At 42.6% G+C, this 25,396-nt stretch overlaps 2 protein-coding genes and 2 long non-coding RNA genes across 7 annotated transcripts in view; 1 reads left to right on the forward strand and 3 right to left on the reverse strand.

Moving 5' to 3' along the window:
* Window positions 1–3,309, reverse strand: part of LOC119363796 — a 5,394-nt gene extending 2,085 nt beyond the window's left edge. The window contains exons 1-3 of one of the 4 annotated variants that reach the window (XR_005174411.1): window positions 2,080–3,309; window positions 1,821–1,908; window positions 8–103 (exon numbers count right to left, since the gene is read on the reverse strand). This is a non-coding gene — a long non-coding RNA (uncharacterized LOC119363796). The remainder of the gene's footprint in view (window positions 1–7; window positions 104–1,820; window positions 1,909–2,079) is intronic. The other 3 variants (XR_005174414.1, XR_005174412.1, XR_005174413.1) reach the window with 3 other exon arrangements.
* A 1,670-nt stretch (window positions 3,310–4,979) lies between these two features.
* LOC119360897 lies at window positions 4,980–5,992 on the reverse strand. Its single transcript, XM_037626353.1, has 2 exons — window positions 5,501–5,992; window positions 4,980–5,103 (listed from the first exon to the last, which is right to left on the reverse strand). The coding sequence occupies exons 1-2, from the start codon at window positions 5,990–5,992 to the stop codon at window positions 5,038–5,040; spliced, it is 558 nt and encodes a 185-aa protein (XP_037482250.1). The 3' UTR covers window positions 4,980–5,037.
* Window positions 5,993–9,575: 3,583 nt separating this feature from the next.
* On the reverse strand, window positions 9,576–12,355 carry LOC119360899 (probable inactive poly [ADP-ribose] polymerase SRO3). Its single transcript, XM_037626354.1, has 5 exons — window positions 12,278–12,355; window positions 11,562–11,850; window positions 10,896–11,143; window positions 10,665–10,804; window positions 9,576–9,872 (listed from the first exon to the last, which is right to left on the reverse strand). Exons 2-5 carry the CDS (start codon window positions 11,840–11,842, stop codon window positions 9,576–9,578), a joined length of 966 nt encoding a protein of 321 aa, XP_037482251.1. The 5' UTR covers window positions 11,843–11,850; window positions 12,278–12,355.
* Window positions 12,356–20,839: 8,484 nt separating this feature from the next.
* LOC119363797 lies at window positions 20,840–22,317 on the forward strand. Its single transcript, XR_005174415.1, has 2 exons — window positions 20,840–21,005; window positions 22,048–22,317. It is a non-coding gene; the product is annotated as an uncharacterized LOC119363797 (long non-coding RNA).
* The last annotated feature ends 3,079 nt before the right edge of the window (window positions 22,318–25,396 follow it).

Here is a 25,396-nt window from a genome sequence, read left to right on the forward strand (position 1 = left end):
AACTTACAGTCTGCGCATCGGTGTCATCGAGCGTTAATGGTGGCATGTCCGAGAGCCGAACCTGTTTGGCCTCCAGCTGAGTTCGATCGGACGCCTTCGGCACCTGCACGCGCACACACAGTAGACATCAAAACCGGGCAAAATCAAACTGAGCTCACACCAACCTATAGCTCTACAGGAGGGCAATCTATGGTGATGCTGCAACTAATTGGTCTGGGGCCGAAGTATCAGAGATGCCGTCAGGGGAGTGACGTTGTGTGCGAAAAACGTTGTCGATGTTGATGTTGTTAGTATTTTGCTGCAGTGAATTAAAGAAGCATCAAGTGTGCCCGTCCCCGGACCCGCTCGTGCTCCCTCTGATTTCATCGGCCATATTGACGAGCGAGCCACTGCCGACGACATGAACTCATGCAGCAACGACGTGCATGACCATTGGTAACATTTAAATTTATAAAAGCAATCAATGTATTTTTATGTAACATCTGCTTTTGGAATAAGAAATTATGACCCATTAAATATGATAATTCGAACTTAGTCTTACCAATCCACATTTTTTTTAGAAATCTCCACTGATGATTGTAACAGAAGAATTCAGTCGACACAAAAAAGCCAGTCACACATCAAATCTTGGGGCATTATCGTTAAGTGAAAATTGAATTGAGTTACACTCTACAAGAGAACAGAGTATGCTTTTCAATTTGTTTGATTCTTGAACCTATTTAGCCTGATACTGAATTATTCCTGAAGGACAGGAGCAATAAGAATTATGCTTGGGCAGAGTACTGAAAGTATTGTACCCGGCTACAATCTTGCACGGAGATTGCATGCATACAGGTTTGGGTTTCATTGGCACTCACAGGTAATGAAGGATCAGGTGTTTAAGTTACCTTGAGAGCTTTGTTCATATTCTGACCCAAGTTCATTTACTCTACTTATTGGATCCTGCAGTACCAGTAGTGAATTTCACAGCCGATTCAGAGCAAACAAACAGACAGAAGTAGAACCATGCACTCTCTTTGGCTGTTGGTACAACATGATATAAATTATTTATGACGATCCATTATGCGAATTACCTATGATAATCTGAATCAACGAAACTACAAATATTGAGCAGGTGTACTGGATGCAGAGCAGCTATACTGTTTAGTCTCGGAAGGCAAAATATTGAACATATTAACAAAAGTGTAGCATCTATAAATCTAGTTGATGAAGCACTACAGACTTGAATCAACTTTCAGAATGATTTGCACTTCCCACTTGTGTGGCAGACACAGTCAGCCACCCAGGTCAACCTGAGAGGTCTCTGATGCATGCATGAGTCAAACTGAAACCTAATGTCTACGCTCTATGATATAATGCACAAAAGATTAGTAACTGGAATATTAATTTATTTACTATAGTATTAACTGTGCAATTATGGCCCATGCCCCCATCTATAAACTGTAGGGCTGCCCTAATGACAGTGCAACCGTGTGCTGAGAGTAAACATTCACAGGATCTCGGGAAGGTGCTTATTAGCAGCTGGCTGGTACGCATTGCATGTTATGGTTTCTCTTTTCTTAACAAAATTACATGAAAAAAGTGGTTGGCTACAGAGCATAGAGTCTGATCTCTGATGTATTCATGTTCTCACTTTCTCACCAAATCTGAACCTAAACATTATATTAGTTTGCACTTCAAACATCTTCCGTCTAGTAATCCTATTCATGCATGATCAAGATGGTAGAAACACATACATGTGATTAATCAATTTCGAAAAAATACATGTGATTAATCAATTTCGAAAAAATACATGTGATTAAGGATGGAAAAAGACAAACCTGAGAGTTGGAGTAAGATGGAGTTGCATGAATTCTGCATCTTCACAGTTGCTAGCTTGACCCTTGCCAAAATAGAAGAAAGCCCTATCTGCAAAATCAAAAAACATATGAAAGCCCTGCAGTATCCATCCTCCCCCCTACTAAAATCTGGCTGCAATCAGAAACATTTAATCATTGTCAACTGCTGAGATGGGGTAGGGGTCGAATCAACAGATCTTGGCGGTGCTTGTTAATCATCTATGCAGCAGAGGACACATACCGTGCGGCAAGTAGGAGGCGCGCTGTCGAGGAGGCTGGGCACCTTCGTAGGCGGGGCTGCGGGATGGACGTCGATGAGCAGCTCGTCCGTGCTCCCCGCATGGCCGACGAGCAGCTGCGGCTGGGTTTGACGGGAGATGGGGTGGAACCTGCCGATCTCGTCCGGATTTGGAGACCGCAGATCGAGGACGGGCACCGCAGAGTGGATGGACGGCGGCGGCAGCGAAGGGATGGGGGCGCGGGGGCGGAAGGGCGCGGCGGCGGAAGAAACCCTCACGTTCTCGTGCGGGGGAGCAATTTCAGGGTCGGCCGGTCGGGCGAGCAAGGGCTGCGTACGAACAGTTTTTTTTTTCACTTACGCTTGGGTTACAGTGGACTGCGGGTTAATTCCTAAAAACCATAGGGACCTTTATGTAAAAACGCCGCGACGGTGAACCCGGAGACCCAATCCGTGCTTTATTATTAGGGAGAGAAAAATATTATATATATATATAATACTAGCACAAATACCCGTGCGTTGCAACGGGAGATAAAAAACCTCACTTCACTAACCCAATGGCTCAAGACCTCCTCCTCTCCCCATGGCCCATCACCAGACATGACATCATCAAGAAACTCCTTGAAATCCTCCACACTACTACACGAGAAACAAAATAAATATTAGGAGCGCTGTCCAAAGATCCCCCATCTTTGGCTAGCAAAAGGATCCGTGCGTTGCAACGGAAGAAAAGAAATCCTTATCATCAAAAAAATATTTGCAAAGGAAAATTCGCCGCACATTCTTCTCCGTGGAGCAATAGTTCTTCTCAAATATGCCCATGTGTTGTAACGGGAGAAAACATAATAAAACGACCCAAAACCCTGCCCATTTGCTCCACCCACACACACATGTCTATGTCCTCTATTTCTACATCCTCCATTTGAACACAACACCCCACTCGTGTTACGGCTTATTCTCTCTCTATGTCAATATATTAGAAACTAAAATAATGTAACTAAAAATCAAGTGTCCACAATATTCTCATAAAATGCAAATGTTGAAAGGCTACGCTACACAATATAGTATAAAGCGAAATTAACATCAGGGCTAGATTTGCCAATACAACAAGGAAATGTTGTGCTAATAAGTTTGCCAGGAATATGTTAGAAAAGCGACAAAAGCGCTAGCACATCACTCACAAAATAGGTAGATACAACATATTGTGCAAATTAGCTAAAGAATCACCCTCATACAAAAATATAGCAGTCAGAAGTCACGCGCGAAAAAAAAGACAATATGATATTTTGACTAAATGTTCTACTTAGTATATTCACACCATTATTTAATTCTGTTTTTGTTAGCCCCCATCATGCATGTCGCAATATCAGGGATTTTATTTTTTACCTATTTAATGGATCTTTCCTTTTCCCCCATCAACCGTTCATGCAAGTCTCTCTCTTTAATTCCGTTTCACCACGCATGCCAGACCCATTTACTGGGTCTTTCCTTTTTCTCATTGCCCACCATAATCTCCCACAAACATGCAAGTCCCTCTTTAATTCCTTTTTTGTTAGCGATAAACTACTAAAAAATTAGTCACTTGGAAGACAGTTGAGAAGTCAACTGACACTAAGAAATGAACGCTGCAAAGGGTACATATTTTTTACTACAAACCACAACATGATGCGGATCATCACTACCAAAAGAAAATGGACATTGCCATGGATAGAGGTAGGATAACCAATTTCTTTGAAAGAAGGGAGGTAGGATAACCAGTTGCATGACTTCTAGGCTTAGCATGCTGGAGCCCTGGAAATACAGGTCAAAACAAAGCGACACAACCCACTCGATGAGATTGCTATCGATGCCTTCCTCATAAGATTAGCCTTGTCCAGTGGTTGTGGTCGTGATCACTTTAGTACTAAATGGAAAACCAAAGTAAAAAAACAGAAAATTCCCTCCGGTCCGTTGGGTCAATTGACCGAATAGTTAGCATGCAAATGGCTGACGAAGCTCGGGAAAGCTATGATCATCCTAGATGGAAACTGCAACGACGCGGGGGTGGCCCCAGGTGTCGTGCGTGGTACAACATCGGCCGGAGCTCGCGGAAAGGCCGGAAGTCGGAGAGGAGGTCTGGCAGTGCGAAAACTCAGAGAAGGACAAGATGTGTTGTGTGTCGGGATAGTGATATGGGGTGGAGATCCCAATTCAGAAACGGACCGTTTTTTAGTCACTTCAACCTGGACTGCGAGTTGATTGTCCGAAAACAAAGACAAAGTATCCCACACCGTACTACTAAAAGTGTATAACAATGGTTGATTCGACATTGTGGTCCATTTTGTGTAATAAAAAATAATTACATTAAATTAAACCTCCCTTTTTTCAAACAATAATTTAGATGTTGCGACATGAGCCCAAACATTAGCACATGCGACAGGAGCACATCAGCAAAACGCATCAGTAGTACAGGATGGGCTTGTTCCTACTTCCTAAATCTACATACTTTCTCGAACAGCCGCTCTATGTCTAACTTGCATAAACATAATCTACTAAAAGTATAGCAAACTATTATAACCACCAATAGCAATTTAAATCAATTCCCCAAGTCAATAATACAAAATACATGGTATTAATGTTATTGTGTTTCGCTAGCAACACATTACTAAAGCTTGGAAAGGATCATGCTCACATGTTGAAGCGGTTCTGGCACATGACATCCTACAGACATATAAAACAAAGACAAAAGGGGCCAGGAGACAAATCAATTGAAAGAGAAAGGAATATTTCCTCTGGACCATACATGATCTGATGCGCACGTACATGATGAGTTGATGGACTGCACGAGATGCTTCTTCTTGTGAGTGCTTCTCTAGCTCAGCCATCGGATTAAGGAGGTTGACGTCCTTCTGCAACAGCTGCTCGGATTCCCAACAAGACAAATATGTTAAATCCATGGCAAACAGCAGGGAAGCAGGAGCATCATGCCGCAGGATAGTGTCCACCACACTTATGTATGTGCTGTTCGGCACCATTATTTTTTTGGCACTATAATCGAAGAGAGGGGAAACCAATATTAGTGTTTGTACAATAGTGCTTCTCTGCTAAATACTTAAGAGATTAATTGTACAGCCTCATTTATATCCTCTGGTTTCTCCAGGTAAGCACAGCCTTTGAGGGGAAACTACCGAAGAAGAGAAACTTGCCATGAGAGATGACATCCCAATAGACATTGTTGAACTGCTTTTCAAAAGTCAGGATGAGAGACCATGGATAACTAAGGCTTCTGCTGAAGATTGACACTACTTTTCAGCAGAAGCATTTGAAATCATGCTACTTTTCAACAGAAGCCTTTGGAATCAGATAGTTCTAGAATTTTGTAGCAAGCTAGCAGACAAATAAAGATGGAGGGAGAGGGAGGAGAGATGCTGTCCGGAAGGCTTGCCTGGAGCTGGATGTGGTCACAGAGCGACGACGAGCCATGGAGGGGGCACGCTGGAGGGAGCAGCTTGGGTTCTCGGCATCTTCCATGCTTGCTCTCCCTCATCCTTCCTCGTTCTCTTCCAGGAGCACGGCGGAGCAACCATGGCGCTGCCCCGGAGAACCACGACGCCTTGTGCCGCCGACGCTCGCCTGGATCCGGACGCCACCGTCGTTCTGTGCGTCCAGCCCATCCGCCGCCGCCCTGTGTAGGCCTCACTCGATCGGATCCGATCGGGTCGAGCCGGAGAGCCGCCTGCCGCCCCACACGCTCGTTGACCCGCCTCGATCCAGAGATAGGGGTAGGCGTGCTGGCGGGGTCGGCAGTGGCGGCGCGCGGCGGCGGCCGGCTGCGCGCGCTGAGGTGGGGCGGGGCATGCCGGGAGGTGGCGGCGGGCTGGAGGTGGGATCGGGAGGCACGGTTATGCGGCGTTGACCGCCTGAACACCCCACGCATGGGCCGCCACAGCTGCATCCAGCCCAGACGCAGAACATGCATGCTAGATGGGCTGAAGCCCAAGCGCGGAAGACGCATGATTGAATTGCGAGACAGAAATTTAGTACCACCTCGTTTATATTGCGATTTTGTCCATATAAATCGTAAAAGCGTATTATGACATGAGAAGAAAACGTATTATGACGGTGAACCCGGAGACCCAATCCGTGCTTTATTATTAGGTAAAGATAATACTAGCACAAATACCCGTGCGTTGCAACGGGAGATAAAAAACCTCACTTCACTAACCCAATGGCTCAAGACCTCCTCCTCTCCCCATGGCCAATCACCAGACATGACATCATCAAGAAACTCCTTGAAATCCTCCACACTACTACACGAGAAACAAAATAAATATTAGGAGCGCTGTCCAAAGATCCCCCATCTTTGGCTAATATAACAGAGAAAAGAGCGGAGTTTGTATCGCACACAGTTCCAAGTCCCAACTCCTTGTACTTTGGTGACAGGCGCTAGTGGGTCGAGCTGAAAAATAAGAGTGAATTTTTTTTGTTCGTAGAAAAATATAGCATATGACCAAAAAATAATGAAAAGTTTCTATTTTGTTAAAATTTCCAAGCTATGTCGACAATGCATATAATACCCACATCTCAATCTTGGATCAAAAACACGGAGGTAAACAAACTCCTGTAACTCTATATAAAACTACACTATATCCACCGAATTGAAATTGTATTACATCGATTTTTGCACACTCAATGCTCCAAATTGATTAAGACAATTATGTCACAGAAGTTGACTTCCAATATGAATTCAATCAATTACTTGGTACCGCCTTATACAGAAAGAGAATAGGCCATCAATCATTTTCCTACATCTATATATCTCATCTTTCTAAGCCTTAATTTTGATCAACATCCAACCATGAACCATCCTTGTCTCAACCTCGTTTCATATTTAATTTTGAACTATATAATAATGCAGCTAGTTTAAGGAATACGCACTGTCAATACTGCAAGGTTAGGTAACTGACATGTAATTTTATGTGATTGATATTGTATGAAATTCAATCAGCTAAGGATTAACAAAAATACTATGTCTTATGTTCTGAGCAAACATAAAAAAACCTACACTAATTATTTAATACGGTGCACCTTCTGTATTTCTGCTGAATCCTATTTGGTCATGTACACATATATATCCATCCAACATCTTGCCAACAATAAAACTCGAGTAGAGGATTAGCAATGTTGTTAATCAGGTAAATCAATATGCACCTTATGTTTTTTGCCGACCCCCATTTGCTTGTATATGTATGCATGCTGATCCATCCAGTTTCTTACCTACAGTCAATTGAAACCTGAATCCTGGCATGCATAGTGTGCCCACTGGACCGCCTCACGGGACGATACCGACGGTAGTTAAAGCGATGGCAGCACTGCCCTGACGATGCAAGGTGAAGCATATGTGCACGAACACGAGATACAAAATAGGGTACCTGATTCTCAACGGGTTGTGCCGACGTCTTCTGCACAGAATCCTATTTTTTTTCTGGAAATCCATACTTGAGCGATCAAGCCTGGAGCAGTCAATGCGTGCACGCAATGTAGAATTGGAACCATCGATCCTATATGTAGAATTGGAATCCATCTAATCTACACCTATGCTGCCGAACAACTGACGAATCAACACGGACTTCCACGGAAATCTTGACTTGGAAGACTGCAAAACGAAGCTTTTGCTCTTCCGTCATCAAGTATCACACTGAATCATTGGATTAGCAGTACGTATCGCCGCGTTAGTGACTGTGTAATTTTTTTAATACTAAGCCTAAATGGCCATCCGAGCCCAATGCGCCAACAGGCGACAGACCTCCCATGCTCGTTCGTTTCTACTATTTCACCACCTTGGATGTAATAAAACTGAAAGCGTAAATTCACGCGAAGAAAAGCGTATTGTGACGGTGAACCCGGAGACCCAATCTGTGCTTTATTATTAGGGAGAGATACTATTTCACAAAAAAATGCTCAATCGTTTCTCCTTTCCCCAAATTTGCAGGAACTTCTCCCCTTCCCTTAATTGACAGGGTCCATGTGTGAGGCCTTCCTAGGCCTTTGACTCGACCAGCGGCTGCTCACTGATGCCAACTGTGGTCCGCCGGCCGCCGGCCTGGGCAACCATCGCCGCACTCCGCCTCCAGGCCGCCGTGACGTGCGCCGGCTGCCTGCTGCTGTTGACTGCTCCGCTGCTGGCCTGCTGCTGCTTCTCTGCTTCTCGTGCTTCCTGCTGGCTGCAGGCTGCCGACTTAGTCGGTGAACTGCTGCAGGATGTCGCTGTTTTTCTTGCAAACCGAGCACCTGCCAGATCGCTGTAGCTTGTGAGATTCCGCATTGTAATTCTGACGAAGTCGGCAGTACGGATAAATTCCGGCGAGGTTGACAGAGCGGCGAGATTCCGTCGACTTTGGTAGAACGACAAGACACCATTGTTGAGCACGAAATAATGACACAATTGAGCTGGAGCTTCGGTCGAGGGAGTAGATGTGTATTTATATGCGCGTTCATCGGCCTTTGGAACAGCCAAAGGAGACCCTGCCAGAGTTCCTGCCGGGCTCCCCATGGACGCAGGAAGTGTTTGTGTCAGAGAAGGTTTCAAGCGCAGGAAGGATTGGATCAAAAATTGGAAAGATTGAATGAAAGAAGAGGAAGGAGATTGTGTTGGATCAAAGAAGAAGAGAAAGAAGACCTGGTCTGCCGTGGAAGGGCATCGAGCTGCTGTGCTCTACAAAGGAAGAAGCAGATCGATTGAAGAAGCAGGAGACTGGATCTGGTTTTTTTAGGGATGGAGACCGGATCTGCTGGGTAACGCATCAGGGTATCTTTTTTGCAGAACGAAGGAAGGCCCAGCCTAATATAGAAAGGCATCGACGGCCCAACATCTTTAGAACACACAGAACGCAATTAACTACGTAAAAACACACAGAAAACATAAAAATAGTACCACCTCGGATACGCAAGTAAAATAGTCCCACCTTGGATGTAATAAAACTGAAAGCGTAAATTCACGCGAAGAAAAGCGTATTGTGACGGTGAACCCGGAGACCCAATCCGTGCTTTATTATTAGGGAGAGATTATTATTATTATTATTATTATTATATTATTATTACTAGTACAAATGTCCGTGCGTTGCACCGGGCAAAAAAAGGGCATAATCTGCTTCATGTGCCATTATGCATCATTTTTATGTCCAATTTAAATAAACATCGATAATTAGGTTAATTTTGGTAATTTTCTTATTTTTAATAAAAGTTAATTCACATTTTCGTAAAAATTGGGACACTATTTGTCTTGTCCCAAACAAACACTTGCAGCATTGGTTTACAAAGAACATCTGGAGCATTAGTATCAGAAGACTAACCTCAACATATACACATGCTCTTCCTATGCCATCACTCTAGAGAAATTGTACAACCAGAAGGGGATAAACCATGCTGCTAGCTGTTATAGTTGGACATACAAGTCATTGTACTCTAGAAGCTAAATAGCAGAGGTAATGCTCCATCAACAAAATTCCAGTGTCACAGTCTCACATATGATCATTGATGTGTTCTTGCACATCCGGCTGCAGTGAGATCTGGGACCATCTTTTCTGGTCCTGCCATTTCAGTTTCTCGTGTTGGTGATCCATTGAAATCCCCCGGGCACCGGCTTTGACCCCGACCTGCTTATCTGGGATGCCAAGATCATTTTCTGCAAACCCTTCTCTATGGAGGACTTCATTGCAGCTGGCTGGAATAGTTGAAAGCAAAGGAATGTGAGGGACGGCCACATGAAAGAATTCATGTGAACATATCAGACATGGTTGCTTTGATAGAACATTCTTCTGAACGAAGCAGGTTGTACAAAGACTACAAACAAAGTACCCCATCCGTTTCTAAATAAAGTCTTAGAAGATTTTTCAATATGGACTACAAACGGTGGAAATGGGTGAATCTCACTTTAAAATCCATCTATATACATCCTTATCCATGTGATATTATGCACTATAGTTTAACATTTGTAATAAAGTTGCATTAATTATTATTTTCAGAGTCTGAAGTTTGCACGTTAAAAAGCCCTCTTAGCGTTCTTTATCTGATGGAAGATTAGTTTGGAATAGTTTGTGAATCAATTTTTATTTTTTACTTTTTTCTGAAAAACATGAATATTTCTTTGTTTTTAAAAGTGAATGTTTTATTAAAACTCGATTTTTTTTAGGGAGAACATTATTTGAATGTTTTTTAAATATTGTGAATACTTTTTATTTTGGTTTTTAAGGAAAATTTGACCAGTTTTTAGAAAGTGTGAATAAATATATAACTATGTACATTTTTTTAACTATTTTTACTATGTTGATTTTTATCAATAGAGTTTGTTGCTTGGTTGGGAAGATTCTTTTTATTTTTTTCATCATTTAGGCTTAGCCAATAAAAAGCACTTCACACGTACACACTTCACTTACAGATAAAACACACTCTCTTTTTCTATATATAAAAAAAGACACCCAAACTCATCTCCCTTCCCCCGTTTTCCATTCTCAAGAGTCCCCCTGCCAGAGACCAATTCTCTAGATTTCTTTCCGTAATTGCTATTATATTGGCACACCCTATACTAATAAGCACCCCCACCAATTTACCTTGAAGCAATTGTAGGTTCCCTGCAATGTCTGCAGCTTGGAAGATGGCATGAACCACTGGATCTCTGCTAGAAGCGTCGGAAACATGTCATGAGCCACCGGCGAAGGCTTCTTTAGCATGGAGTTCGCTCCCGATGATCCTGAAACCCAAAATTTCAACGAATAATAACATGAGATCCAGGCACATCTCGGAACAATTACAACACCAATTCAGACGGAGCACTCACTAACCTTGCATCTGATGGAGGTTGGGACACTTGAAGCTGACGACGTACTCTGGGAGGATCCTCATGTTCATGTCCTTGCCCCAAACAACATACCACTGTGGGTTCTGCATGTTGTCGATGGCACTGTCGTAATTGTCACTGCTGGGGTGGAGCTTGGAGGACCCGGCCGGGATGGCCTCTGGCCGGCCCAACAGAACACGGCACAACATGATATGCGCCTCGCCGTTCTCATCTGCATTTGCTAGCATTGCGCTGCATAAAAATGATTTCATACTCGTAAGTTCCTTTATGCACTGCTTCACAGAACATTCAGAACATATTTCATCACCCGGACTCTAGGTAGCAGGAAACATGATTTAGTTTTGCTCGTATTCCTCCCTTCCACAAACCATTACCCAATCAAATTACTGCATTCATAGATAAACTAATACTGTCGTTCATGCAAACTTGTTTCCCCATAATTTTTGAGCTAGGAGTATGAATCAAGATATAGAAACCAAAGGCTAAAATAACATGGAATCAATTATATTATGGGACGGAGGGATAATATGAATGCAATTTGGAATAGATCCTGAATTGGTAACTGTGTCTGATAAATTATCCTACAGCTATATGCCTATATTCATGCTTGCCATCGATCAAAACCACAAATTCAGAACTCTGACCTGACCTGGCATAAGGAGACCGAGGCGGCGAGAGGTGGACGTCGTCGCCGTGCGCGCGATGGAAAAGGACCCGGTTGTTCATCCTGCCGAACCCGTGCTCCACCGCCGTCGCGGCCACATCCACCGATGGAGCGCCATACCACGCGAACTTGGCATTGCCCCCGTCGGCGCCGCGCGCAGCGGCTAGGAGCTGGCCCTGCATCTTGTCGCTGCTCTCGTTGGACCTCTCATCCACCCCGGACGAGGCCCCGTACTCCAGCTCAGGCTCGCCTCTCTTCCTCTTCATCCCGCTCTCTGGAATAGGGAAGAAGCAGATTTTCAAAAATGAAATCTATTGTTATAGCCCTCAAAAAGCAAAAATAAGCAAATTAATTTTCTGAGCACAAACACACCGAGATAAGATAAGCATGCCTTATTTTTCTGAATACAAACACAATGACATAAGAGAATCTAAATGAGGCATCATAAATTAATTTTCTGAATACAAACACCATGACATAAGAGAATTTAAATGAGGCATCATGCCATCAGGAGCCGAGCGATGGAAACTTTCTAGTTAGGATTAGAAACATGGTTGATTCTGAGAAAAAAATGTAGGAGATGACACCTCCCTTTGAAGAGAAAAAATGTGAGAGATGATGATTCCTGATCTCACTGAGTTTGTGCAAGCTATACAAAAAAAATTCACATAAAACTTGTAATCAAGTAGTTGTAGTGCAACCTTCAATGTTTGGCCGGCAGCTAGAATATTAAATGAGAAGACAATGATCTTTTTTGATTATTTGTCACAGTACTGCAGCTAATCACCCTAAAAGGTCTTTCTGTAGTAGGTTAAAGAAAATTCAGGTTGACGCTGAAACATCCACAATAAGAACCTCGCTTTCAGAATATGCTTTTAGACAAAGAGCACAAGACCAGCTTGCCAATGTTGAATTTTTCGATTTCCTAGCTTATAGCAGCACGGACTTCATCAGATTAAAGTAAAACAGCTTCAGCTTCTACCTGTTTGATCAAACAGAGTAAATCATGTCACTATCCGGACCAGATTTCATGACTTCGCATGAACCGCAAATCACATGGTAGATCAGACAATCACCTAGCATGTTGTAGGGATACATAAGAAAATATGCTCAAGGGATTAAATCAAATGAGAGAATGGAAGAGGCAAATCAGGAGAGAGAGGGGGAGATAGCAGTACCGAATGCATGGATGTAGCCTTGCCATGGCAGCCTACACATCAGGCCTGCTGCACGGGGAGTGCTTGAGAGTGGCAGGAGATTAGGCTGGATTGAGGACTCCACCATGTCGCTGCTCTCGTCGGACCTCTCATCCACCTCGGACGACGCCCCGTCCCCCAGCTCATGCTCGCCCCTCTTCCTCTTCCTCCCGCTTTCTGGCACAGGGAAGAAGCAGGCCCCGCGGTCAATCCAGCCCATGGCGACCACCTCGGCGGTGCCAGCGTTGATGCGCACCATCCACAGGAAGTCGAACAGGAACTCCCTGCCGCCATACACGGCCTCTGCGACCACCCTCCCGTCCAGGAACGCCCGGCGCAGAGGCACAGCCGCCTCGCCCTCGACATCAGCCCACGCGCCGCCCTCGAAGCAGAGGAACCTGACCAGAGCGCCGCTCCGCCGTTCTGCCAGCCCCGGAGGAGCGGGGGCGGACCGGCGCCCCCGATGCCGCCGAAAGCCACGGCGGGCCGCGGGCGTGAGATGCGGCGGATCCTGCCGGTCTCGTCCGGATTCGGCGACGGTGGAAAGAGGACGGGCACCGGGGAGAGGGGGACGGGGGCGCGGCGGCGGCGGCAGCGAGCACGCCTGCGTCGAGCGCGACGCTTTTCGGAATCAGTCGACGGCGGAAAGCAACGAGAGGTGAGAGAGATCAAAAGAGACAGGGATGAGGGGAAAATCAGCGACAGATAGACTTTTTTAGTTCGCACTCGTGTTCGTGTTGGAGACGGACTGCTCCTTCGTGTGCGAGACCGACGATGACGTGTTTTTTTCCTCTACCCGGTTGATGATGCCCATATGGAGTGCGGGTTGATTTCATAAAAGATGAGGGACTTGTTTGCAAAAACGCAGCGACGGTGAACCCGGAGACTCAATCCGTGCTTTATTATTAGGGAGAGATTAGGGAGATATATACTACTCCCTCCGTTCCTAAATATTTGTCTTTCTAGACATTTCAAATGACTACTATATACGGATGTATGTAGACATATTTTAGAGTGTAGATTCACTCATTTTGCTCCGTATGTAGTCACTTGTTGAAATGCCTAGAAAGACAAGTATTTAGGAACGGAGGGAGTAGTACAAATGCCCGTGCGTTGCACCGGGCGAAAAAAGAGGCACAACCTGCTTCATATTTCATTGTGCACCATTTTATATATCCAATTTTATTAAACATCGATAATAAGGTAAAGCTGATTATTACTTTTTGTAGAATTAATTTTGGGCATGAAGAAGCCAACTTAGCATTCTTCATAAGATGGAAGAGCAGTTTTGCATGGATTAGTTTGTTAGTCATCTTTTTGGCTTTTCTGGAAAACATGAAAATTTCCTCATTTTTAATAGAAGTTAAGGTTTATGTAAAAATTGGAACACTTCTTTAAAAATAATAAATGTTTATGAAAATTAGAACATTTCTTAAAAAAACACATTTTTAACATGTGTTTTTTGTTTAAAGAATGTTTTGATATTTTTGTACATTTCTAAATGAAATTTTTTAGTAAAAATGGAACTTTTGGGGGGAATTTTTATGATTTAAAAAAATGCAAACCTATTTTTTTGAAACAATAATAGTGTGAACATGTGTAAGACTGAACATTTTCAAACTAATTTCTTCAGTAAACAAATTGAATCGGCCACATGCAAGGTCGGGTTCTCACGTACTTGGAACAATATTCTTGAAAAGAATGCTTGATTTACTAACAATCGCATGGCGATGGCTGAGTAGACTTGATCAACAATTGTTGTTGTCCAAGTCGAGGAGCTAGCCCAGGATGATGTGAGAGTCGCCTGGACAGATAATCATTAATTGTATCTACTGGTCTAGTAGCACCTCGGACCGTTTCAAATATCTCAGTTTCGGGTATGATGCAATGAAGCCGCTATGGTTACCCTGGTAAACATGTAAACATGACAAATCTAAAAATGCCTAACCACTAATACATTGGCAGCCTGCAAGTATTTCTTAGCTCAAACCCTCCATGTTCAACAACATGCTCTGGGCAACACCTCAGAAAGTGCTAGATTTGTGCAAGGCAAACAAAATATAGAGTTAGTAATGCCATTCAACATTATTAATTAGTTTTTAGTTCTAAAGATATAGGATTATCTTAGAAAACCTTTCACGGTTGTTTCATTAACCTGAAGTTCAATATTCCAGAAGCCATAAAGACGCCGTAGTAGTAGCCGTTGGCAGCATTGTAGCCATAACTTGTATTGCCATTTGACTACACCTTCGAACAACAGTATAATTAAATGCATGTTAGCCATAATTTATCCTCGAGTAGATAATAGTTCACCAAATAAAAAATGTGTAAGATGTAACCTACTGCACGAACACCTTACTTGATAGGTTATCCTTGCGTCCAGCGAACACCTTGTTTGATGATTAAGTAGAAACATAATCTCCAACAGAAATCATCAACATTCCCTAAAAAAACTCAACATTTATACATATAAATTACAACCTGATCAGAGAACATGAAGAAGACCATAATTGTGAAACACTGAAGATTATGTGGACTTGTTGATTCCAAGCGTGAAGGGCAAGGAGCAGAGGGCATACCTGGTGGTTGTCGTCGGTCCATCGTCTACGACATGGCCTACCTGCAGCTCGTTGGGAGGGTGTCGTAGATGTTGCTGCAAGTTCCGGCTCCTCTGCTGCGGTTGCGGGAGCTTGGCGCGTCGCATCTATGACCAGCATCCACTCGGAACAACTTCAAAAGTCCAAGCAAGATTTTTTCAGGCATGTTTTTGGAACTGGTTAACATAGAGGCCTAGGCACATATTTGACAAGACAAAAACAGAGACAACCATTACCACTAATAATGAGTGAAAGGTGATTTGGTTTCTAAGCATAAAACTGAATCAGCTTAACTGATCATGCTTATGCCTCTCATTTAGCAAAAACTCCCTCTGTACCGTAATGAGTTGAACTGCTAGAACGACATCTATTATGATAGTATAATTCTTGTGTATTTGGTGCCTGAAACTTGTACCAACTAAAACTACTCTCAGAAGACAGTTTTGAACATCAATTTTTAGACGTAATGGATAACAATAAAGATTACAATAATTTAGATACATATATTTGGTGCACTTAATTCATCTCAGAGAAAAACACAATTCACTGGAAAAATAATGCCAAGCCCAATAGTACTGCATACCATTCAATTCATGTTCTTGATCTCACCCTGCCGGCATCTTTCCTCAGGCCGAGCTCGCGGTAGTAGTCCCTCACCAACGATCTCAAACAGTACTGCCCAGGTTACCTGATTAACCAGAGAGACACTTGATCATTGTGTTCACAGATGAGTTGGATGAATGTTAAACTAAACCCAGTTGGAAAATAATGAAAATCTGAACTAAACTGACCCAAAATCAAATCTAAGCCTTTCTATGCATGGCAACGGAGATGAGTTGGATGAATCTGCAATTGAATTCAACTGAAAAACAATGAAAACCTGACCAAAACTGAACCAAAATCAAAATTGGAATAATGAAAATCTGAACTAAACTAAAGAAAAATAAAAATAAAAGCCTTTCTGTGTGTGGCAATGGAGATGAGTTGAATGAATCTGCAACTGAATTCAACTGAAAAATATCATGGAAACCTGAACAAAAGGGAGTATCCTATACAGCTACATAATTTGAATCCTGAGTGGAGCTGGTCATGCCGCATGCAGACCGTGGTGTTGTGCTGCTGTGTGCAAACCATCGAGTTTCGAGTTGCTGCCTTTATGCCCATAGCTCTGTGGGTGCCTGCAGCAGCGCAGCCATCTCCTCATCAGTGATGGCGCCCAGCTGCACGAGCTCCACGTCAAACACCTCAGCCATCCACTCCTCGCGCACCACCAGACTGCACCAACGACGGCAGGTCGAGCGCGCCGCCGACGCCGTCCTGCATGGATGCGTGCGTCGGGGACTTGCCGGTGAGGAGCTCCAGCAGGAGCACTCCCAGGGAGTAGAGTAGACGTCCGCCTTCAGCAAATGAACTGTGCCTATTTAATCCACATGACAAATTTTATGATCTTAAACAACAGTATCAATCATGGTCAATCTGTATCATGAACATTGCAAAATCTGGAAGTACTCTTGTATCACAATGGCATATGCAAGCATTGAAAGATAGAACTGCGAGCATCACAATACCTGGGACAATCATTTCTTCAGAAAAGTACCCATCAAAGTAGTCATCAATAATCCCTGCCAATGTCATGCTATACCATCAAGAGATTTAATATACTATGTAAATGAGTTATCTTGATATCTTTGGGTCTGCAACCCCAAAGTAAGATAAACATAGAACAAACTATCCTGGTGGGTGTACCCAAATGTGTTCTTTTCTGCCGTCAATAGAAGTAAGAGACCAGCAAAGAATTTCAGAGCAATAGTTGCTATAAGAAAAGTTAAAAATGTCCTAGCATAAAAATTTGTCTACTACATCACAGTAACACGAGAATATTGATCAAGACTTCTACAATAACATGCATTTTTTTGGAACCATTTAATAGTAGGTTTTGGGTCTAGTAGTAGGGTTTGTGAGTTGGAGTACAACAAATTTACATCAGATGTTTTTCAAAGAGACAAATAACATCCAACAACAACTACTCAGGATAACAAAAATGATAATAATTTTCCATGACAATGAACACGACTGTGTACCTTCTTTATTTGCCCTCTATTTTAAGAGGAAAACGCTGAAAATACTTCAGAATTTTTATCATCACCTTTCTGAAGCCAAAGAATCTGGACATCCACTATCTTCTAATGCACCTTCAGAAGTAAGTAGACTATCATAATACCCTTTTCTGTGAGCTCCAACATCAGGAACATCTTGTTTCCAACCATGAAAAAAACCGCCCCAATCTACTACCACTATGAGAGGGGCACATCCAAACAATCACAACTATCCATCGTCAAAATCTAATGGCTCTTAATCTTTTGGTGTTTAACACTACAAGCCACGCTTAAGCCACTAACCCTGCCCACCCTTTCGAGAGAAAAAAACCGCTGCGCACAACTCCCCGCACGACCTCTCGCACGCTCCTCCTCCTGCGTCCCGCGCCGCCCGCCTCCCATCCCGCGCCGGTCGCACGCCTTCCCTCCCTCGCCGGCCTGCCTCCCGCGCCGCCCACCTCCCCTCCCGCGCCGGCTGCACGTCTCCCCTACCTCGCCGGTCTGCCATCCCCGTCGGTCGCCTCCCCAACCCTGCCGGCCGCACGCCTCCCCTACCTCGCCGGGCCCCGCCTCCTGCGCTGGTTCAACCGCCGCCGCCGCCGCCGTCGGTCCTCATGCGACCGTGAGCAGCCACCCCCCACCACCACCACCACCCAAGCTGGTCCTCCTCTGCTGCCCCAAGAACGCCGCGGCCCACCGGTCTGCCTCTGCTGCCCAGTATATGATCCAGTTTATGTTCCATACACAATAGAATTTGATGCTTGTGGTTATGATTGTATGCATTATGTTTGTAGCTGTAATAGACAGTGGTGAAGATCAGTCAATTTTGCAGAAAAAGTATATTTCTAGACGAGTATTCAGGGCGGTGTTGTGGTTGCATTCGTAATTTCGTATACTGCTATTTTCCAAAATGTTTTTGTGACAATGAAAGGATTGAACATCAATCATGATCATTTTTAACCTTATTTTTCCACTTTGTTTGGTGACTACAGTACAAATCCACGCGACCGTGCAATGGTGGACAGCTTACACGTTTAATCATAATTGTTCTGCTCAATTGCGACACTTTGTATCTCTCGGACTCTATTTGAAACATGCTTCTTTCTGAAACCCTATCAAGGTAAAGTCAAGGTAAAGACATTCTTCTTTGTCTTTCACTGATTCAAGTAGCAGGGAAAAACCTTCTTACTCTTTACACAGATTTGCTATATATAGGAACCAATTGGGAGTATCCTCCACATATTATGATATGAAGGTAACAGAAGTAGTGCCCTTCTATTTCCACTCTTACTCAGACTATCCTATTGCACGAAAACTAATTTACCATTTTGAATATTTGGTATGCTATGTAAAATAGGAAGCAGATCGCCACGTACTCTTATTTTCTATTCGAAATCCTATCAGAAAGAAGCTCTCTTCTCGATGAAGGAAAAACATCCCTGCTTGAGTGCCTATACTGTTGCAGACAATATGTGATTTTCTGTGTTATTTGTGTGATCTTAAAAGAATTTGTATGGTCAGGGCTAATGACTTTCTTTTTAACTTTTCAGCAGGGAACGTGGACGCACGCGGGGTGGCCGCCGACGAACAACGTCGTGCGTGAGTGCGCACCAGCGTGGTGGCGCAGAGCCCTCTGCCGCCAGCATACTGCCGGTCAGTGCTCTCTTGCCCCAGTCTTACTGAATTTCAAAATGCCTGCACTTCAGATTTTGTTGGTTCATTGCAAACAGATTTGAGTGGACACATGATCTGTTATGTCACATGCTTCTCATATTAGTGGAAATGAAAATGTTTGAGGAAATCTGGAGGTGCGCATCATAACATATTTCTGATGATTCCGAAGTTTGACAATTTGTAAAAAAATGGAGTGATACATGCATATAGTTGTAATTCTGTTGCTATGCCATCAACCTGTCAATGTATCCACGATTTGTAATGTTCATATTGCACAATAGTTCTTTATAGGTATAAAATAACTGTAACTTTCCGGTATAGACTATCTGTAGTTGGCATAGGTTTTTCTTCAATTGTGTTCAGTACTGTAACTTTCCGGGTATAAACTAATATATAGTTGGCATCGCTTTTTCTTAATTGTGTTCAGTAAAGATTAATTTATCCATGTTGTAAACACATTGGTGGCATAAATTTGATGCTTAGTCTTATGTCTGACTTACTCCAATTGAAAGCACTGATCCTAAACCAAAAATCTGTCGGTGGACATATCAATCGCGCGCAACAAATCTTGGATAAATTTAAAAATAATTTGGTCCAGTTATGATTTTTAGTATGGAAACGCTTGAGATTTTTAGTCAATTTTGGGATAGGAAGTGATTTTCTTTAGTCATACAAAATTTGGTCCAGAATCCGAAGGAAGTGCTGCAAGGAATCGAACGTAAGTTGGTGAAACATCATCTTCAAGGACTAGGGTAAAGTGGTTTTATGTCATGAACCTTTTCCTTAATGGCTTCAGAACCACATGGAATCACATTCAAGTATTGTATTATTTTTCCTGTTCACAGCTATCATCGGAGAAAACAATGACAATAGCATTGCAGGAGCCTTCTGTTATGCTCTAATCATGTTTGTAGTACCATGTATCATCAGGCATTTACATAGTTATTGAGTAACGTGGCATTATCTATATTCATGCATTGGGTAAAAAAATCATTGGATACACATTATTATTTTTATATTTGGTCAAGAAGTAGAATACAAAGTTTTTGTTGTGCTTCAAAAGGACTTTTTTAGCATATTTGCTTTTGTGTATATTTGGTTGTCTAATGAGCTGTATATTTGGTTATCACTGGATGCACATTAGTACTAGGATTCTTTTTTTTAACAGGAGTGCTGGGATTCTTATGCATGTCTACTGTTGTTTAGGAAACTCAAGACATGATGGTTCCGTTTTGGACAAAAAAGAAAAGTAGCACCACTGTGTTAAACCAATGCTTAGGTGATTAACTGCAGATCAAACAATTTTTATCCCTTGTTTGCATAATATGGAAGTACACATGGTTATTGGTCAGTGACCTTCTTGGCATATGTAAATTTTCTGCGTTCTGAATTTTTAGCCCTTGTGATTCTTGTAGGTTATGCTTTATTCAGGTGTATAACTTTTACTTCCATTGTTCTACATTTTACTTAAACACATTTTTGACACTTTGTACAATCTGCAGAGGAGTTCTACATTATTTCATTAGTCCATTTACAGCATGTCAAATGGATCATCTTATTTAGGGGTAAAATCAACTTCCCTCTGAAATCTGCTGCTGGTCACACTCTTTTATATGATGGTCTGACCTGGTTACACTCTTTCGACAGGGCAGCCCCAGTGCATGCAGCTCCCGCTTGCGCAGGGTCTGGGGAAGGGTCCGACCACTTTGGGTCTATTGTACGCAGCCTTTCCCTACATTTCTGTAAGAGGCTGTTTCCAGGACTTGAACCCGTGACCTCATGGTCACAAGGCAGCAGCTTTACCACTGCGCCAAGGCTCCCCTTCTGGTTACACTCTTTCGACAGTCGATACATATTTTCTCTTGGGTAATTTGCTTCACCTAAGCTTCAGTAGCACTTTCTATCATGTATTGTGATTCACCTTTAATGTTAGTCTTTTGTGCATGGCCCCTTGAGTTCATATCTTCTATTGGCGTCTGAAACTACCATTTTTGGTCAGCTGATATCACTCTATTCATGCTATCAATTTTTCTCTCTCACTGTAAGGTAGTCTGACCTGACCTGTTTGTGTCATCTGAAAAGGGAATTTTCCTTTTCTTTTCACTTTTTTTAATATATATATTATTTTAGTTGTATATTATAAAAGGATTGGGCATGGAGGGTTCAGATCCACATGCAAGCGTTTGTGTATATACTGTGGATGTAGGGTATCCAGCATAAAGGGTTGTGGATGTCCCGTTGCTGCACGAACTGAACCAAGGATGTTTAGCAACTAATTTCCTTTTTTGTGGCATCAACACGAGGATGAGATTCATAATTGAGAGCATCATGTGTTCATAATATATATTTTGTGGTAGCAACTGAACCAAGGATCCTCATGGCAAGTTTTATTGCAATATAAATCATTTGGTTTGGAAACACAACTGCTAAAAAATAGATTGATCTTTTCTTAAAATCTTCAACCTACTATTAAACTAGTTCTCCTTTGTATTATATCTGAGATCCATCAGGACTATATCTGATTTTAGTAGTATACTCCCTATGTTCCTAAATAGACCCAAAGTGGTCGGACCCTTCCCTGGACCCTGCGCAAGCGGGAGCTACATGCACCAGGTTGCCCTTTACTCCCTATGTTCCTAAATATAAGTTTTTTTAGAGATTTCAATATAGACTACATACGAAGCAAAATGAGTGAATCTACACTCTAAACTATGTCTATATACATATGTATGTAGCTTATATTGGAATCTCTAAAAAGACTTATATTTAGGAACAGAGGGAGTAGAAATCAAAATTGGTTTATTCACTCTTTGTTAAGCATTTATCTTTAGATGACACATTTGATTGTTCTGGTGTTCCGTTTTATGTGGTTTGATTTTTTCAACCTAATTTGGTCTTTCTTTTGCAGATTATTTACAAAAGAAAATGATTTGGGGTGAAGAGTTGAAGGCCTGAAACCAAATGTTACTAATCAGGAAGATGACCCGCACAACTCCTCTGAAACAAGGCCAACCCTATGTGCAAAGATTTAAAGATTGCAAATGTGTTTAATGTGGTTCAATATCATATAGCACTGTATTGCTTCATGCAGACCCTTTTTATCATTCATTTTTATTATTTAAATCTCTATACGGCCGTCATAGATGCTGCTATTACATGGATTTATTACTATTTTTCATGTGTTGTTGTCAACGGAGGGAGTAGTATAAAGTAAGCTCCATTTACATGGAAGTTAATTAATCTCAATATGAATTCAGAATTCAGTACCCACACGAATTTCATAGGATGCTTTGATCGAGACGTGCGTTGCACGTGTATGTTTACTAGTAACACCTAGAACAAAAATAAAAGAACCCCAATAATAATACAGATCTTGTTTGCTGAAGACAATCTCACTATACAAAATCTGAGGAGTTTTATTAAAACTCAGCCATATGCCTTCCCCAAAATAATAGTATTTCATATGAAAAGACACATAACTAACAATATACAATGATTTGCATTTGCTAACTACTCATTAGTGAATCCAATATGTTCAGAAGGCAAAAGCAAAGAGATAAAAACTACTAATGCATATGTTTGAAAAGTGAGTTCCTTATAAGATGAGATCGTCGTTGGACTTCCAATCAAAGCAATTCATAGGATCAACACATACAAAGATTTCAGTAAATGTTCTCATTGTCTTTGATTGATTACAAACAGATTTCTGCCAATTGCACAAAGCTCATGCTTGTAATCTGACAGGACCTATTAAAAAGAAGTGAACACATTAGGAAAACATCTACTGATCGCCATCCAATACGCCATGTAAGTTGGTTCCCTTGGAGTTCAGGTAATACATAGACAACCAAATCACTTGAATAGAGAAAGCAATCTGCATTGTACTGGTAGCTAAGAAAGACCTACAGGAGCAGAGGAGCATGGTTTGATCAAGGAATTGGGAATCAGTTTTAAAAAGAAAGAAAGAGGGAAGGCTTGGGTGGAAGGGATCTCACCAAGATGCAGCTATGGAGGAGGGACGACTGGAGGAAGCAGCAGGGGTGATTGCACGACTCGGTGGGCTCCGGCCTTGGGGCAGCGCACACACCATCCTGTCATCGCGAGTAGTAGTGCTGCAGTCCTTTCCCAGCCTCCATCACGCTCGTGGCTCCGAGTCACCGCCGCCGTCATCGCGCTCGTGGCTCCGGCGAAGCCCTGCCCAAAACCCTAGCCACGGGGGGTGGGGTTGTGAGCGGGCGGTAGAGGATGGGAGCGGAGAATATGGACGGAGGGTAGGGAGGCGCGGACCGTGGGGAGTTCGGGGGCGTGCTGCGCGGCGCCGGAGGTCGCCGGAAACGGCCGACGTTGGTGGTGGCGGCGGCGGCGGCGATGAGGGAGAGGAGGCGAGCCCGTGCTCCTCGTGTGGTCGCGTTTTCTTTTTCTTTACACAAATCTGTTCGGACAGTGGGTTGAATATCGCAAAAAACAGGGTGTTCTGTGCAAAATTGAAGCGTTTTCCCAGATCCACTTAAACAGGGACCGCGGGTTGAATTGTCAAAAAGAGAAGTGCTTTTTTACAAAATTACAGACGACGTACGACCAGAAGCAATAGGCGCTTTATTAGTAGGGAAAGATTAAAAAAATTAGGGAGAGATTGACTAGTTTAGAGCTTTCTTTTGCTGTTAAGTTTTATGTAGGATAAAAACTATTTTTATTGTTTGTAGTAAAGTCTTAGACTTTTCCTTAGTAGTTTTTCTCGTAGTTTTCTTTGAAGTTCTTCTTGGACTTTTATGTTGGTTTTCTATTATTGATTTTCTTTATTGATTTTATTTGATGAATTGCATTTTGATTTCTTTAATGATTGTTAGAATTGCTTGCTAGAATGCTTGCTTATGTGAATGTTATTTCTGTATAATATAGATTTTCTTCGAAAGTGACGAATAGTAACAAGTTGTTTTCGAGGGCATTATTATTTTCATCAACATATCAAGCAAGTTCATTTTGACCATGCTTTCCATACCTATGTTTCTATTGCATTTAGTGTCACTATTTAAGATCCCTCCAGTAGTGTTATTGACTTCTTGTAGTTGAGTCAAATGCATGAGGTAGGAACCCATCTCCCTGATTATCAAGCCCGAGATGTTATGTAGTTTAAATGATACGCTATAGTAGACGGGGTTGGTACGAATTTTCGGGAGTGTTGTCAGAATGGAGGACTCTACGTCAATGACGACAACTCCATGCTGGCATCTGCAAGGACAACATCTTCAATGCCTCAAGACTTCAAGACTCGAGACAAGAATTCAATACACACTACTGGGTGAAGGACGGTTGACGGGCACCCTGGAGAAACCAGTGGATGGCCGGTATGCATGCAGAAGCGCCATGACATCTTGCGGAAAGCTTCACCCAGACTCAAAGAGACGGAAGAATACTTCATGCCCGAAAGCTTACCTATGCAACCGCAAGTCACTATGGACTCTGGCTTGGTTGACCTTAGTTGTGACTCTTGCTGAGACGGTGCTAGCAGATGTAGAACTACGGTAGGATTGGATGAGCGTCGGACAGTGGTTAGGGGAACTCTTCGAAAGTCCATGTTTCGGTCATCTTTTTCTCAAACACCCTGAAGTGCGAGAACGTACAAAGAGGGATCGAATCTTGCCGGTAAAGTATGCAAACCTCTGCAGAGGGTTAAAACCTAATCGACGGTTACGGACAATTTGAGCATCTGGACTTGGATCTATCTCGGAACTCTCAACACCGGATCCAAAACTTAATTGTGGGCAACTTATGATGATTTGGGCTATGAGACATCGGTTGGCGGAACCATGTCATGATAGAAAACTCTATAGTGCAGACTCCGGTTATATCCTTTGATGTAGGGAAAATAAAGCAGCTTTTACACAAACAAAACTTAGACACAGAGCCACCAAGCCATATTGCATATAGTATAGATTTATCATATGTTTTTCTTCAAGTGATCTTGCTAGTACATTCAATGTGCTGACCTACACGGCCGCAACATATCATGTTGTAGGATTATTATTTTCTACGATGAGTGAGTTTCGTTGTAGGTTACGATCTACACTCAACCTGCCGATGGCATTGATGGGACTCCACCCCCGATTGATTGTTTCCGTTGAGACTTATGAGATATATATCAGCTTTACGTTATTTATACATGTGATTGCACTTTGATATATACATTGATGTACTATGTGTTCCAGCATACTGATCCAGGGATGACACGAATACACAGAGGCTTGACCGTTTGAGGT

This window comes from Triticum dicoccoides, chromosome 2B (assembly GCF_002162155.2).
Source record: "Triticum dicoccoides isolate Atlit2015 ecotype Zavitan chromosome 2B, WEW_v2.0, whole genome shotgun sequence".
NCBI classification, from domain to species: domain Eukaryota; kingdom Viridiplantae; phylum Streptophyta; class Magnoliopsida; order Poales; family Poaceae; genus Triticum; species Triticum dicoccoides.